Source organism: Sander lucioperca, chromosome 15, assembly GCF_008315115.2.
Source record: "Sander lucioperca isolate FBNREF2018 chromosome 15, SLUC_FBN_1.2, whole genome shotgun sequence".
Lineage (NCBI taxonomy): Eukaryota > Metazoa > Chordata > Actinopteri > Perciformes > Percidae > Sander > Sander lucioperca.
This window is the reverse complement of record NC_050187.1, coordinates 32,675,886-32,693,385: the sequence shown is the minus strand read 5'-3', so window position 1 is coordinate 32,693,385 and position 17,500 is coordinate 32,675,886. Positions and strand designations below refer to the sequence as shown.

Below are 17,500 nucleotides of genomic sequence, written 5' to 3'. Positions count from 1 at the left end.
TGTGTGTGTTTGTTTGTGTGTGTGTGTGTGTGTGTGTGTGTGTGTGTGTGTGTGTGTGTGTGTGCTCACGATGCGAGGTTTGAACGGCGGTCTGATCTTCCTCTGCTCCAGCAGCATCCAGTCGATCTCTCTGAAGAACACGTGGAACTTGATGGCCTCCTCCAGACCCTGAGCCGCCACGCAGCCCAGACGCTTGTTAGGACTCTTAGTCATGAACTGAGAGGTGACAGGGAAAAAATGAAAGAGGTGGAGAAAGAGAGAAAGAAAAGAAGAGACAATTTGTTTTCTTGACTGAAAGATATCTCCTGATTTTGAGGGCGTTTAATTAGCAGCCGGAAAAAGAGTTAAAATATAGCGTTAATTGGTCATTTTCAAAGCAGTGACAGTCTGGGGGTTGTGTACTATCCTTCTGAGGTGAAATTAGTCTGGAGTAAGGACTGCGATTTAACTAGGGGTGTAAATCACAAGTTTTGACACAATACGATTTTATATATCGATTCGTTGGACAATGTCATTTTGATTCAATTCAGGAACCTGCGATCGACATGTAGATGATATCATATGCCAATTTAACACAGTTACATTCATATCAACTCAAAAAACAAACTTAATAGGGTCGGTCAGTTTTATAACTGAGCTAATCCAGGCATATAAATTAAAAAGAATATATATATATATATACATTTTTAATAAAAAGAATACATATGAAGTGGGAATCTTACAGACTATATGTGCTGATATTTTCACTTTGCATGGCTAATATTGGATAGTGGATCTTTGCATCAATATATCGATTAAGATTGATATATCTGAATTTTGAGTGTCTTGAGTTTTTGAAAATGTATTTTTTCTGTTGATTTTTTAAACAGTAAACCGGAAGCTTCTACCTTTCTGTTTTTTTTAACTATTAGGCTATTTTTTTTTAACAGTGCAAGACAGAAAAAAACGTATATAACCCTACAAAATAAAAGCCTCCTGAAACCCAATACTTGGCAACACACACACACACACACACACACACACACACACACACACACACACACACACACACACACACATCGTTACACCCCTAGATTTAACACAATGCAACACGTGTAGAGGTCAGATCTGAACAAAAAAAACATCCTTTGGTTTTTTTCAAATCGGCTTTGTAAAAGAAGAAGAAAAGACTCGTATGACGTAAATATCAGTCAATTTGCTGCTTCTAAGAGAGAGAGAAAGGAGCAGATAATTAGTGTCATCATGATGTTCAGGTGAAACATTTTTTTCAGTAGAGAACATCCGGCTTTTTCTGTCTGTGTACTAGACCTGTTTACAGCAGCAGACAGCTCGTACACCGAGGCAGAGAACATTTCACACACTAACCATGAGAACAAAAATATCAGGGAAAAATTGGAGGACGAGCGTCCATTTGGAGGGGACCAAGTTCACAGTAGTAAAGGACCAAATGAGATGAGCAGCAGGAGATATGAAATACTGATTATCAGAAATACCATGCGTAGCCCTTTACTTTTACATTATGTTTTTCACGTGCTCCAAATATTGGAAGTCCAAATTCGGAACTATTGAGTCATTGCAAAGTGGTGTGTGTGTGACTTATTTCTCTAACAAACTGTCTTTTAGGGCTGGGACGGTATGCTTTTGTCCTGATTTGGATTCTTTCAGGATACATTGGTGTCAATTTGATTTGTATCGTGATTATACATTTATGGCGATTCTAGGAGTATCGCGATTTTCTTTTCCTTCTTTAACGAAAACAAACGTTGAATGATACACTTCGAGAGACAGCATATCGTGAGACATTTCTAAAAACCAATTGTTTTCTAAGAAGAATGAACATCACATGTCAGTCAGTCTGACATTTATTTATTTCATTTGTAAAGAAGAACATCACGTGGATTTTTCTGCATTTTCTGCTTTCGGTCTGTTTTGCTGAAAACGGATATGATGTAGTCACCGTGGAGGGTATCGTAAAAACTGAAAATATTTACATGAATCATTGGTAAAAGAAAGAAATGAAAAAAATCCATTCTAAGAATTGTCGCACATAATTCACAATACATACATACATGAATCAATTTGTTTATCTCCGACTGGGCTAACCTTAACTTTACCCAGCAGCTGCCAAGCAAAGATTTAGGTAAGAAATGCCAGCCTTTGTCACCTTAATTTAGTGAAAGCTAAAGTCAGCGCCTGGTAGAAAATGAAAAGCTCGCTATTAAATGTTTTGTAAATTTGTATTTGTTAACAAACCAAAAAAAAAACATAATCAACAATCAGAATAACCACTTACGTGGAATTTGCCTTGGTGAATGGTGCAAACACAAACAGACAAACAAACATCTTAAACATGAATTTGAATACAAAATAACTGTTGCGTAAGAAAAAAAGAGGCTGAATGGGTTGAGTGCAGAATGTGCAAAGAATATATAGTATGTGAAATGGGCAGATGTACAGTCCAGGATGAAGCTAAGTGCAAAGTGGGATTTGAGAAATCCTTTTTTCACTTTAGATGAAAAAAAAAAAATGGAAATAATGGGTCTACACTCCTCATAAACACCCCATTAACAGCATATACTGTAAATAAGTACAGGCTTATCTTGCTATTTGGAAACAATAGAGCCACTATAAAAGGACTCCTTCGTCGACATTTTCTTCAGGATTTCCTCAAATTCTTGAAAGTTGGGTGAGTGGTGACCAGCCATTAGACTGAGCTGAGGGAGTTTTAAGTCCTTCAGCTGGATGACATGTCCAATCAAAGCCCAGAGGGCTGGTCAAGTGACTGGTCAGAGTCCAAGACATTTTGTCCAACATAAACACATACACTTTCCCACAAGGCTTTGCAGTCAACAGCCAAGGTAAACGCAAGGGCTTGTGATGGAAAAACTGGCCGAACAAATAAACGACGGACAAGTAGCATTACACTCACACGCACGCACACGTGCACACACACACACACACACACACACACACACACACACACACACACACACACACACACACACATACACACACACACACACACACAAAAATAATCATGGATTAAAACATGGTCCAATGTTCTTCCAGTGGAGGAAACATGGAACACCAAGAAAAAAAGTTGCATCCTCACTCACACGTGACACTGAGAATGAGACAAGACGGAGAAGGACAGAGAGGAAAAGACAAAAAGACAAGCAGAGAACAAGTGACAAAAGCAAAGAAACACGAGAACTGATACATAAATAGAAAGACATCAACGAGTTAAGAGTCCTTAGTGGATCCTTAGTTTGGATCTGTAACAGCCCATTAGGGCTGGATATCATTTAAATTCTACATAATGTGCGAGTTTCAATGCTCATAACAAAGCTACTTTTTCTTTTTTTTTCTTTTTCTTTAGAAAGCATGAGGAAAAAGCAAAGAAAATGACGAAAAAAACACAACTAGGACTATAGAGGCTCAGTAAAAGTGTGCTGAAGAGAGGTTGAGATTTTTGAGTGTGTCGTAGAGCTGATACTGTAATCTGAAAAGCCAGAGGAACAGTAGATGCAAGAGAAAGAGCACTCAATTAAAGATACTTTGGTATGCAGATGGATCCCAGAGTGTGGGTCTATTTTTAGAGTTGCAGTTAGTTTTTTCAAAGGTTTGATGTTGGCAAAAATTACAGTTCGAACTAATGGCAGCGAGACGGGTTTGCAGGTTTGTTCCTTACTAACCTTCTTGACACCAATAATGCATTTCAAGACATGCGCAAATTGTGGATTTTTGTCTTTTTGGAGTGTGAATTTTATTGACTGCAAAGCAGAGTGAACGCTCTTATGTGGTTTGGAGTGATTCATTTTGGTGCACTTGGATTTTTCTCTGTGTGAAACAAAACTGAGCCAAGGGGAAAATGCTTTAAGTTTACAAACTCAACTGATTCCGACCAGAGCGAACAAACTATAAGTGTGAAAACAAAGTTCACAACTGAGTTAGTCTCGCATTGCCAGACCTTCCTCCACAGCGCTGCTGAGGAAGGTCTGGCATTCTGGGATGGGAGAAAAACATGCACTGGTTTATTGGCATTTCTTTAAACCAATCACAGACTCAAGAGCCAGCCTCAATAACGGTGCCTCGGCAAAATAGCCTCGGGAAGAACCTTGTTTTGGTTGAACATGTGTACGTTTAAAAGTTGTTCTCCAAAAGTTATTGGCGTTCTAAACTCCAACGCCAACACAGAGAAAGCAGAAGGTGACGGACATCTGGCCAAAATGAGGGACATCTGGCAGAATTTCCGGCGGCACAGGAACAATCCCGGAAGTGGAACGTTGTGGATATAGACTAAACTGAGCAGACTAGGTAGTGGACTACAAAGTGCTCTCAATGCAAAGTGTTTTAGGGAACAGCTAACTGACCGCTTTGAGAATGGACACCGCCTCCTTGCTGAGCCAGACGGGGTAGAGGACGTCGTCATGGAGGATGGACTCGAACAGGTCGTCTTCGTTATCGGCTTCAAACGGCGGCTGGCCTGCCATCATCTCGTACATCAGCACCCCCAGAGCCCACCAGTCCACTGACGGTCCGTAGTCCAGCTCCTGAAGGATCTGATCATCAAAAAGAAGAGACTTACAAACAGGTAGTCAGAGTCAAAAACCATACCTACATTTTTATCGACGTAAAGTGATGCTGAGCAAGCTTATGTCATTTTGGGGGCTGATTATTTAATTTTTTTGGCACTGAGGTATAAACAAAGTTCTGCGACATTGTACACTTCCCACCAGAAGGCTAAAATGTTCTACTTTAATCTCCATCTCAGCAACGAAAAATTGAGTATCGTCAGCAAACAGCCGAACATGGACAAATAAAATATGTGTGTATGTAGGTTACGGGGCGTAACAACGCATTATGTGATAAAAGGTCAAAATGTAATAAATGTATACTTCATTATGTAATAACACCTGCATTTTGTAACTATCTGCTGCATTTTGTAATAAAAACCCTAAACACAGTATGTAATACATTCAGTAATGAAAGGTAAAACGAATCTACTGAACATATAGTATATTTTTACAAAATTCATTTTGATTACACTTTTGTTAAAAAAAGGAACCGCCGCATTATGTAATAATTTATTACAGAATGCGAAGGAATTTATTACATATCGGGTTCAGGTTTTTATTAAAAAATGCGGCAGATTAAAATGTAATGCAGGTGTTATTACATAATGAAGTGAATATTTATTACATTTTGACATTTTATTACCTTGCGTTATTATTTTGTAATGCGTTGTTACTGGTGGTGTGGAAGCTGTGACATTTTATTAACATTATGCGTTGTTATTGCGTAATGCGTTGTTATTGGGGGTGTGGAAGCTGTGACATTTTCTTATGTAATGTGTTTTTACTGGGGGTGTAGAAGCTGTATATGTGCATTGGAGGTCACCTCAGGTGCGATATAATCTGGCGTCCCACAGAAGGTGGTGGTGCTGACACCGTCGAGGATTCCCTCCTTGCACATCCCAAAGTCTGCCAGCTTACAGTGTCCCTCGGCATCCAACAGTATGTTGTCCAGCTTCAAGTCTCTGCAGAGCCGGAGGGTTGTACAGGGGAAAGGATAGATAGATAGATAGGTAGATAGATAGATAGATAGATAGATACTTTATTAATCCCAAACTGGGAAATGACTGTGTTACAGCAGCAAGGTAAAGTTAAAAGTAAGTTAGGATAACAAAAGATAAAAAAAACAGAACATACTCAAAAAAATATATTTAGAGGAATGGAAAGAATGTACATATATACTGTATATATACAAGGTACATATATATACAAGTGTAGAATACAGATATACAACCTACACATACACACTATATATAACAAAATAAAAATAAAATAGGTATAATATAATTTTAAATATGAATGATCAAGATGTTAGACATTGTAGGATTTCACACAAACAAACATACAAAAGCTTTCAACAATGGAGCTCATATTTTGACATCAATCTGGACTACAAGAATATGCTTTCTGAGCTATTTAATTTAAATATTTTAGTTTATTTCAATGGAAATACATGCAAGGATGATGGAAAGGGTAACAGACGTGGGAAAAGAGAGAAAGTTGAGGGTTGAATAGGAAAAAGAGATGGATGGAGGGAGAGAGAGAGAGAGAGAGAGAGGGAACAGTGTGAGAGATAACAGAAGCAGTGTTGAGAGATGACAGGGTTGGTCATGAATGCGGTTGCTCTGGGTTTGATGGTTGATTGCCACAAAAATGTCAACATCTCCCCGATGTAGCCAACGCAGCCATTCAGCCCGAGGTGTTTTCAAAAATACAGCCGCCCTGACAAGCCAGCGAGGAGATAAGTGTGTGTGTGTGTGTGTGTGTGTGTGTGTGTGTTTGTGAGCTTATGCAACTGTCCTGTTTTAGCAAGCCCCCAAAATAAAAAGGCAGCTTAACCATCCTATTTTGGGAGCTGCTGTTGAAAAGTTTGTTCTTTTCTGTCCCATCATGCCTTGCTCTGACATATATATGATATTGATGGCTCTTTAGAAGGTTGTTAGTAAAAATGGACAGATTTCCACATTATACGTCTCTCTGGGTAAGCATGTTTTCTTGTTTTATTCTGTGCACCCTTAACCAAGTGAATTTCCTGAAACTTGAACTCATTTGACTTGCAAATTATGTTTTTCTTTTTTTTAATAATAAATATTACCTGACAATGTGGAGTTTTATCTGCAGTCACGATAGGTATCTGGATCTCGTGCAAAGTTAAACTATGAACGGTATGCTAATGTGCCTCAAGTCTCAAAACCATGTCGAAGACATGTCAGATGCAGTGGAGCTTGACAGTTGGCTTTTAACCAAGTTCTTACTAGTTCATGTTTGGGTCATTGTGAACAATCAAGTTGACACATGGCAGCTTCCAGTAAACTGTATTTTTTAATTTTTTATATAGATTCATTGATTGAAGTTTAATGCACATTCTCTTTCCAAGAAATCCATTTCCACAGGTTTGAATTGGTTAGGTTTGCTGAAGCATGTCTGGATTTGCTTTATGTGAACTCGGAGCCGGGGGGGGGGCTGTGCCTTGCTAAAAGGCACATTGATGGCCTTGTGTTGAGGCAGGAAAGAGCAGCACTTGTTCTGCATTTTCCCCCGGACGAAAAGATTAAACTGGCGACTGGCAGCCTCTTTGCATATCTCACCTCCAGGCGACTCCCAGCACATTACATCTGAATTGCACGCCTGCAGCGGGGCAGAAAAAATAGCATATGAATTTAATGCTTTTGTTATTGAATTCAAATGGCTGCTGGCGCTAATCTTTGTATTACACATCACCTCGCTGCAGGAAGATTCAACATTAAGTGGCTGCAGGTGTCCAGCTGTACTAATGGAATGATATTTATTTATGTAAAGATGTATTGCTGTGGTTTTGTTAGAGGAAAGGGAGCTATATATAAATCTATATTGTATAGCAGCGAATGAGCAAAATGTTCATAGTCTTTCATTTTTTTTTATATCTTTATTTATTTAGGAATTAGAGAATTGTTTTTTTTGTCATACTTTGATTCTCTGCACGAATCTGTACTACTATTACTATTTGATGTGTTTGAGTCTTTATTTGTATTTATTTATTTATATTGTTACTTGGTTACACACAACACATTACTAAATATAAATGAATATTCAGAGTGCACAAATTGGAATTAAAAAAAAGGTTTCTGTCCTCTGAATCAACAACCGTTGTCTGCTTTATTAAGATGACTGACCAGTAAGGCCTACGATTATATTAGTTTTTCATTTCCAGGCACAATTCTCTTATATAAAAACACACATTTCAGATTAAAAAAATATTACCTATTTCATCTATTCGTGGTATAGCTTGCTCATTTCATTCTTTTTTTCAAAGATTATTTTCTTGGGGCTCTTCCCTTTATTAGACAGTGACAGTAGATAGACAGGACGGGGGAGAGAGGTGGGGGATGACACACAGCAAAGGGCAGCAGGTCAGATTCGAACCCGCACCACTGCAAAGGACTCAACCTACATGGGGCGCACGCTCTTACTGGGTGAGCTAGAGACCGCCATTCCATTCCATTCTAGTGCTGTTCTGGTCAAGCGTACTATTTAGTCTGATAAAGATTGTAATCCGTTGTGAAAAACTTCTCAGTTGAAACAATAATGAATCACTAAATTATGTCATAGACTTAGGATCAAAAGCTGAGATTTGTGAGATTAGGCGAGCGTAAATTTCAATTTAGTACAGCAGAAACACAAAACCTTAAGAACTTGCTTTAGCATTTCAGAAAGGCACTAAAAGAACATTTTAGAAATGCACGTCTGCCTCATCTCTGGGCTTTTGTAGGGGCAGAAAAGAGAGTTGCAATTCAAATATGTACAGCTTTCAAACTACAAGCATCAGTGATGCTTTTACAGCCATTTAAGACTCCTATAGGCTGACAGTTCTAGGAGAGGACTGGCAACCGGTCCAAGGGGTCAAAGTACAACACTAAACTGGAGAACGTGGCTTAGCATGTAGCGGTAAAAAACCCTTCTGACCCAGGATCAGTGTCACACTGTGTTCCTACAGTCAGGGAAATATGTGTTATGTATGTGAGCTTTAATATTGCTTAAGTATCAGTGTCACACTGTGAGCCAGGGCAATATGTGTTATACATGTTTGGTTGTTGTTGTTTTTTAGAAAATAAATCCTGTCAATAAACAGGAGGTGCTCTGTCATACTCACACACACACACACACACACACACACACACACACACACAAAAGGGGCAATCAGGCTCAATTGAGAGCATTTCCTGTGTTACTTTTATAATCTTGAGTGATTTTTCCATTACGTCGTCAGCGGCAACCCCTGTGCAGTGTGACAGCTAACCTCTCTCTCTCTTTCAACTCTCTGACCCCATCATTCCCTCCATCCGTCCATCCCCTCTTCCGTAAGACACACACACACACACATAGAGAATAAAAATGAAAAGTCTCGTTAGGGTATCACTATTGATGTGCATCCCATTATTGCCTTGTTTGGTATAGTCTATATCCACGACGTTCCACTTCCGGGATTGCTCCGGTGACGCTGAAAATGCGTGTCTTTTCGCCGATGTGTGTTACCTTCCTCTTTCTTTGTGTTGGCGTTCTAAACTCCGGTGGGTTTCTGAGGACTATGGTTAACTGCTCCTCAGATCTCTGCAGGGTAAATCCAGACAGCTAGCTAGACTATCTGTCCAATCTGAGTTTTCTGTTACACGACTAAAACAACTTTTGAACGTACACATGTTCCACCAAAACAAGTTCCTTCCCGAGACTGTTTTGCAGCGGCTCCAGGCGGAGCTTAGCGCCGCCCATAACGATTGTGATTGGTTTAAAGAAATGCCAATAAACCAGGGCACATTTTTCTCCCATCCCAGAATGCTGTTTGGACTAGCCAGACCCTCCTCCGCAGCGTTCAGCGTCACGGGCGGTGCTTAGCTCCGTACATAGGCACTGCAAAATAGCCTCAGGAAGGAACTTGTTTTGGTGGAACATGTGTAGGTGAGATTATTTAGATGTGAGACGGTGTCAGACTTTAGTCTTTTCAAAGTCTGTTCAAAGTCTTGTAGTGTCTGGCAGGCATAAGTGGCATGAATCCAAGCAGACCCGAGCCTCTGTTACCTCTATTACTGCTTAAGACAGAGGCTGAGGTCTGCTAGAGGTATTTCTGGTAATAGGACCTTCCACATTCAGACGCAGACTGTCTGGGTGGAGTATCACTTTAAAACACGGCTAGGAAGCCAAAACCAACACAAAAACAAACACAAAACACTAAAGCTGCAAGCTTTAGGCTTCCACCTTGATGACTGATTGGGACTCAATTGGGTGCCAACCCAAAGAAACACTCACGTTCACACCGTTGTAATTGTATGATTATGCCCCCCCTTCATTGTAACAATGAGTCCTGGTCCAGCAGGCACCAGCAGGACTGGAACCTCTGAGATCATGTAGCCGCCAAAATACCTAAATAACGACAGCGGATGGAAGTTCTATTTGCGTTAAGTGATTTTATCCTGTCATTCTTTAATTTCATGCAACATCTTGTTTGTGTTTTACATTTTTATGTGTGTGTTTTAAGTGTTCTATTTTATTATTTATTCCATTTTCTCCACATATCTATATCCAAACCTCAATTGGATGTGTGCTCTTTGTTTTGGATGTCTGCGCGTCACAAGTTACGTATTGTGTACATTTTTTTGGTTTATGACATTAAGAATCAAACTTTGTAAGTAACCAGCAGGTACAATGTGGCTTTTTTCTGTTGTGTTTCTTGAGCTGATTGGTGTCACCTTATTACTGGCATCTCCCTTCTTTTTTTTGAAATACACTAGACTGTAGTCTAAACAAGTCAAAATAAACTAAACTAAAACAACATGTAGCACACTGAAAGGCAAATAGATTTGTGTTAAGTTGAAAGCCAGTTTCATTGTGTCATTTTTGTATCATTGTTGTCATTTTCATTGAAAAATATTAAAATTTAAAAAGGATTATAGTGTGATTTTTTTGCAAGGACCTGTACCAAACAAAAATTGTTTTCTTTGGTCTGTAGGATAGGATTTGTAGTTTGACACATATTAACAAATATGTGTCAAACCCCCCGATTCATTGTGGAGCACTAAAGGGGGCTGTACCATCTTCTGTCATGTTCAACTGACCTTTAATTTCTGAACACATAACAATACACAATTCATATCTCATTACTATGCAGCCTGTTTGCTCATTCTAGGGACACTGTGTCTGTGTTTATCGCGCACGCACACACACACACACACACACACACACACACACACACACACACACACACACAGCTAATGCATCAAGCACTGGAATAAACTGGTACCGAAACAACCACATGTCACGTCAAAGCTTTTGTCATTATAATGTGTAATATATAATTTCAACACAGGCATGTTTTCTTTGGTTAAACTGACGTGTTGCAACAAAGATGCCATCCAACAAGAGTGGAGGTTGTTTTGGTATAAACAAAGTTTTTAGTCATTGTAAGTTAATGGAAAGTGAACCCAGTGTTTAAAGTAACAATTGAGGCAGTTCATTTAACGATTACAGGCTTCTGCTTCTGGGAGATCCTCTCATTACAACCTAAACCGGCTTATTGTTTGTAATAAGTAGGTCAAAGGTGGCCTTTATTCAGTTTGGGTTCAAATGTATTTCTCCTGCATCTCTAGAGCTGCTCTGCTGAGTTGTCAACAAGGCTTGAGACTAGGGATGTAAAGATATACACTCAACTCATAACTGGATTTACGGTTTGAAGTTCATGATACAATTTTCTCACAATTTTTGTTTAGCAGAATGAGCTGCACACAAATGACAGAAAAACAGTCCTTTATTTATATACACTGTGCACAACTACAGATGTGTCCTCTTATCAAAGGTGCAACTGAAATAGTATTGTATCTTAAAAAACAAAATTGAATAAAAGAAAGAAACAAACTTTTCTAAAACTAATCCCACACCAAAATCAACAAAAAAAATATTATCTTCAAATAAATAAACTAAGAAGACATAGCGACGTCTGAAGTTATATTAAAAGTAGATTACGCCCTAGGCCGTTTAGAAAATGCATTGCGATTCATTTTCTATCTCAACTGGTTGTGATCTTTACACATTCATATCGATTTTTAACCCATTCACGATGCATCGTTACATCTCTACTTGAGACAGTTGTCACTTAAAGTGGGCTTTAGGGTTAGGGTTTTTAAAAAAAGCTGATTGACAGTTCTGTTTTTCACTACCTCAGCAAAGCAAACCTGATTGGACGATCGCACCAGTCACTGATTTGCCATTGGTCTTATACACTAATTTACATGATAGGTTTCTGCAGGTTTTACCAAGTCAAATTTAAAGGACAATTCTGGCGCAAAATGAACCTAGGGGTTAATAACACATGTGTACCGAGTCAACCGTTCGACGAACGCCGTGCTTGAGCTATGTTACTGGTTACTGGTTGCACGGCATTCGGCGCCTGCCTGTATACCGAACGGTACTGTCTTTCTAAACTATCTTTTTAATAAACTGTCTGTACACTTACAAAGTTCTCAAGGCTTCGGTTTATATGTAGGGAACCTCATTATGCTACCGTGGAAGTGTGGTGCTATTTTGAGCCTTATTAGCGGTATAGAAATAGCGATTTCTTTTTACTTTACCTGTGCCCCGACGACTAGCGTTATAAGCTAATTAGCAGTTTGGGCTAAAACTGGTCACATTAGATTAGCATTAAAACATATGTGTTATTAACCCCTAGGTTCATTTTGCGCCAGAATTATCCTTTAAGACTTTTTAAGACCTTTTAGATTAGATTAGATTCAACTTTATTGTCATTGCACATGTCACAAGTACAGAGCAACGAAATGTAGTTAGTGTCTAACCAGAAGTGCTTAAGCAGTGATTAAATACATATTAAATAGCATGTGTATGAATTGATAACATATGCTACAGTATATACAGAGTGCAAGGTATGAATGATATATAAGTATATAGATAGGTGTCTATGTGAGTGTATATTACTACAGGTATGTACAGACTATAGGCAATGACTATGGTAATACAGAATAAATAACTATACAGTATGTACAGTAGTGCAAGTTGTGAGTGTTTAAGACCTTAATGAATATTTAAGACCTATATCATGATATAAAAGTACAATGAAATGCAGAGTCACAAAAGTACTTGCAAAGTAAATAAATGCATTCAAATTGAATAAAAGCGACACTGAGTAATAATGATCTGTACATATACAGCGAATTATATTTGGACTAAAAGAAAGAAATAAAGAACTACAACACCATGGAATAAAAAGTTGCTAGTAACCAAGGAGGACACGGAGGATTAAAAAACATGATGGACTCTTCAGAAGAGGGCATTATCTTCACTCGAGTTTCTACGCGGGAAAGTCACCGGACGCCACAATCTTCTGAACATAGTCATACTGAGAAACACAGAGAGAGTTGTGTGGAGCTGATAGTCTTAATTAGCTTTGTAGCAACTCATTTGGCAACGGCTTGAATGTAACAGACGTTCATTATTATCAAAAAGTTACGCACTAAAGCTTTAAGGCCTGAAATTTGGATTTTTAAATTTTTGATTTTTTTTAGACTTTTCAAGACCCTGCGGAAACCCAGCATGATGTAAAATTATATGGTGTCTGTTCTGGAGTAGTCACACACACACACACACACACACACACACACACACACACACACGTTGCATGACGAGAGAATCTAAACACCAAATCAAACCTTATATTCGTGAGGAGAAAACACCGGAAAGAAGACCTGCTTTTCTTCCATCCCGGTTATTTCTGGGAGCAAACAGCCCAAACCTGCACTGAACCTCCGTCCATCACAATGGTGTTATGATTCGAGCAGCGTGCTGCTTTTGTGGGACCAGCTGCGTGTTTGCAGTTGGTTAACAATGATATTATGACGGAGGAGTCCAAACAGACAGATAATAGCACCTGTAGAAGGACGCTGAGGTAATCTCGACCTGCACACCAACACCGAGCACTTCCTGCATTAAACGAGTTTGAGTTTCACAACCAAAGAAAATATTTATTCTGAAAAGAATATCAGTTGTTTGCCAGTAGGTTTGAACACAAGAGCGCTCTATGAATGCCCAACAAACTTTGCTTTGTGTTCAAATGAGCCCCTCTGTCAGTCAGTTTCCTGATGGATTTGAACAACAGCTGAACATATAAATATTTGCTGAGATATTTCAGTCTGAAGTGGTAGACTGGTAGACTGACTGACCGACAGACACACATTGCCGGTGGCGGTTCTAGACCATTTCAAATGGTGGGGCCAGGCTGGGGCTACATCCCATTTTAGGGGTACCCATATATATTAAGCACAAGTGTTACATACCACGAACCCTCCATAAGTTGGGTTCTACAAAAGACTTAGGGCCCTATCTTGCACCTGGCGCAGCGCAAAGCCCGGCGCAAATGTCCTTGCTAGTTTAAGACCGACGCAGTTGTCAATTTCCCGTCCAGCGCCCACGTCGTTTAAATAGCAAATGCACCTGCGCCCATCTTTGCGCCCATGTGCGTGCTGGTCTTACAGGGAGGTGTGTTCAGGTGCATTTTTGGCGCATTGCTATCTTGAGGCAGCGGGAAGTGATCGCACCATTGACCAACAAAAACCTGGTCTAAAGTCAATAGCACAGCATTTCATTGTTATTTTAACAGCGTATTAGTAAAATGTTCCTAGGCTCGTGCACAGCGCGCGCACACTATGCTTGTTACACACACACACACACACACACACACACACACACACACACAGGGAAGCGCAGCAGCACACACACATGCAAAAGATTACAAATAAAAATATTACGGTGCAAATCCTCCATCATAATAGCAATGCCCCAAGGTCCAAACGCGCCTGGCTTTTAAAGGGAATGGGAGATGATCTCTGATTGGTTTATTGCATGTTACGCCCAAAACACACCTATGAATTAATGAAGACACTAAGTACAACCCTTTTGAACCATGCGCCCGGCGCACGGACCCTTTTTTCCGCCATCAAACTAGCAAAAGTGGATTTGGACACGCCCTAAACGCACCTGCGCCAGGCGCTTCACGCCGTGCGCTTAGATCATTAAAATAGGGCCCTAAAGGTCCTTGCAGATTGAGTCTGAAATTTCCGTATGTGTTTTCTCGCATCTGTCTTCCTAAAAATGCGTCACACACAGAAATCATGCACACTGAGTCCGATGCGTATTAATTATTCTGTTGTGAAATTCTTCGCAAAAACAATACAAAATGTGACGCTGTTGTCGCTCTGCCTCTCTCTCCTTCTCCTTCACTTCATCCCTCGCTTCCCCCTTGACAGTTACCTCTCTCTCTGTCCTCTCTGCCTGCGTCTTCTTGCGTTTGGCAACGCGGCTACCTGAAGGAGGTGTGCAGCCCTCGCTCTCTGTCTCCATCACTACACTATTCATCATAGTCATAGTTAGTACTATTCACATTATATACACGTATTCCCTTCTTCCATTCTCCTCATCATCATGTATATTAGCTGTATATTAGCCTACCATCTTGACAGCAGACTGTCTGAGTTATGAAATGATACGTTGCACTCTGCCAGCGTCTTTCTGTGCTGCATTTCTGGATAGGCTCATACCTTCTCTTTGTTAAAACACATCAAAATGTTTGCTACGGATGCGAAAAAATGCAGAAATTCGAACCCGTTCTGAATGTTTTTATGATGGACGAAATCTTCGGAGGCAGTGTGTAAACATGAATTACACAACGTGAGGTCGTTTTTTATCATTTAAAGCAACACTATGTAACTTTTCCCGCTACGGTCCCCCTACAGGTTGTCACATTGGAACTACAGCTGCAGCTAAAAGTTACATAGTGTTGCTTTAACATCCAAAAATTTTGCACGCAAATTTCAGATTCAAAAATGTGAGAAAGGTGCGCAAAGGCCTTAAGGCTGCGTTCACACTGCTTGCGTTGGCTGTCCGACAGTCCAGCAAAAACACAGTCTTTCCATTCATTTTGAATGGTTGTAGGGTGTTTAGGCTGAGGCGGGGGGTGCCGCAGGGAGGACACTCAAAAAAAAGGTGAGACAGACTCAACTTTTGGAGAAACGCAACCCGACGTCACGTTGCGGTGGCCAATCATGTAACCGGAGATCAGACTCGTCAGTGTGCTTTGAGCTACGTTTTGAGGCGGTCTGAGAATCCCGTACAGTTAACAGGAAACATCACTGCCTCTATCGCTGCCACAAGAAAGTTGACACACTATGAGGGTGAAAAACATAACACAAGCACTGAACTGCGCGGAAATTTGTGTAATAGCTGAATGTTTCCTGCAACAGCAAAGCACTCGCTATGTCTCGCTCGTCTCTTTACTTTCTCTCTCTCCTGTGAAACAAAGCTGCCTTCAAGTGCGGTCGGAAACGTTAAAATCTATAAACGATCTGACGGAAAACATTGTGAACATTGTCATTGTGAAATATAAAGTCTACTTGTGCTTTGTTGGGGGGGTTATAATAACACAACAGGACGTCAGACAAATGAGACGTTTAATTGACCTACATTTGATTTATAACGGCACATGAATAATAAATTGGGTTGAAAATATATGAAAATATTTGCCACAGTTAGAGGGGCCAGAGGGGGGGTTGTGACTGAATATTACAGGGGCACTGGGCTACTCCCCTTAGAACCACCACTGCACATTGCCACCCCAAGTTAAAAACCACAGCAGCAGCCAAGATGTATATTGTTGTTGGCGGCGTTGCAGCACGAACTGCACCAAGTTCAAGGCTATTAGCGCAAAAATAGCCAATGGAATTGTTGTAATGTTATTATTATTCAGGTTTCATATGGTTTCCTTGCAGCTCGGTAGCAAATGTTGCGAGGCCTAGTGCCTGTGCACAGCCCAAACCAGGACACACATAGACATGCATAGACATGAAAGGACACAGTTTAAAACTACATCAAGTCTCAGGAAAGGAGAGAGTCCAAACATCCACGGGGCCAATGACAGCTTCTTATTCAAGATGTACACAACATTCAATGTTGTGGAAAATATCTTCTAAGCTGGAAGATTTAGGCCAAATAAACAGCACATTCATATTTTAAAGAATAAGGCTGACAAGATTAGTTCAAGTCCTGAAAAGTACACTTTAGATTTATGTTTACAATATTATTCTTCGCTAATGCTGGGAGTTTGAGTTCATGTTTATTTTATTCTCTTATATGCCCTGTAATGGAGACGCATATATTTCAGGTGGAAGCACTAAATCAAATAAGCGTGTGCGAGTGTATCAAACGATCACAGGAACAGAGTTGGAGTTAAAACTTGCTGCTATAACTTAAATGTGCAAAAAACTGAAGGGTGCAAAAGTGCAGCAGAATAGTGTTACATCCACTAAATGTAAATGGACTTACACACTATGGACTTATTTAGCGCTTTTCTAGTCCTAACGACTACTGAAAGCACTTTAACACACAGGCACTATTCACCATTATTCAGACACTGTGGCTGAGGCTGCTACACAAGGCGCCACCTGCTCATCAGATAAAAATTCACACACTGACGGCACAGCATCAGGAGCAATTCAGCGTCTTGCCCAAAGACACTTCGACATGGGACTGCAGGGCCAGGTATCAAACCACCAACCTTCCGTTTGGTAGGCGACGGCTCTACCACCTGAGCCACAGCCGCCCTAATGGACCAATGTGGCAACTTGGCATGAAACGGAAAACTACCGATCACATTAAAGTGCTCATGTTATGCTTTTTGGCGTTTTCCCTTTCCTTTATTGTGTTATATCTTTTTTGTGCATGTAATAAGCTTCCAAAGTCAAAAAACACTGTTCACAAACTGCTCCAAACAGCTCTATTGTAGTCCAGCCTTTACTTCAGAGACAAACGTGGTCACTTTGGAACACACGTTATAATGCTCGCCTAGCTGCTAGCGTGGCACGCCCTCATACTCTGCTTCTGACTGGCTAGTAGTCCTT

At 40.1% G+C, this 17,500-nt stretch overlaps 1 protein-coding gene across 2 annotated transcripts in view; it reads right to left on the bottom strand.

Moving 5' to 3' along the window:
• Nucleotides 1–17,500, bottom strand: part of LOC116061689 (protein kinase C epsilon type-like) — a 104,362-nt gene that overhangs the window by 2,725 nt on the left and 84,137 nt on the right. For both annotated transcript variants that reach the window (XM_031316004.2, XM_031316005.2), the window contains exons 12-14: nt 5,401–5,539; nt 4,374–4,562; nt 70–216 (exon numbers count right to left, since the gene is read on the bottom strand). In XM_031316004.2, coding sequence (XP_031171864.1) covers nt 70–216; nt 4,374–4,562; nt 5,401–5,539 — 475 coding nt within the window. The remainder of the gene's footprint in view (nt 1–69; nt 217–4,373; nt 4,563–5,400; nt 5,540–17,500) is intronic.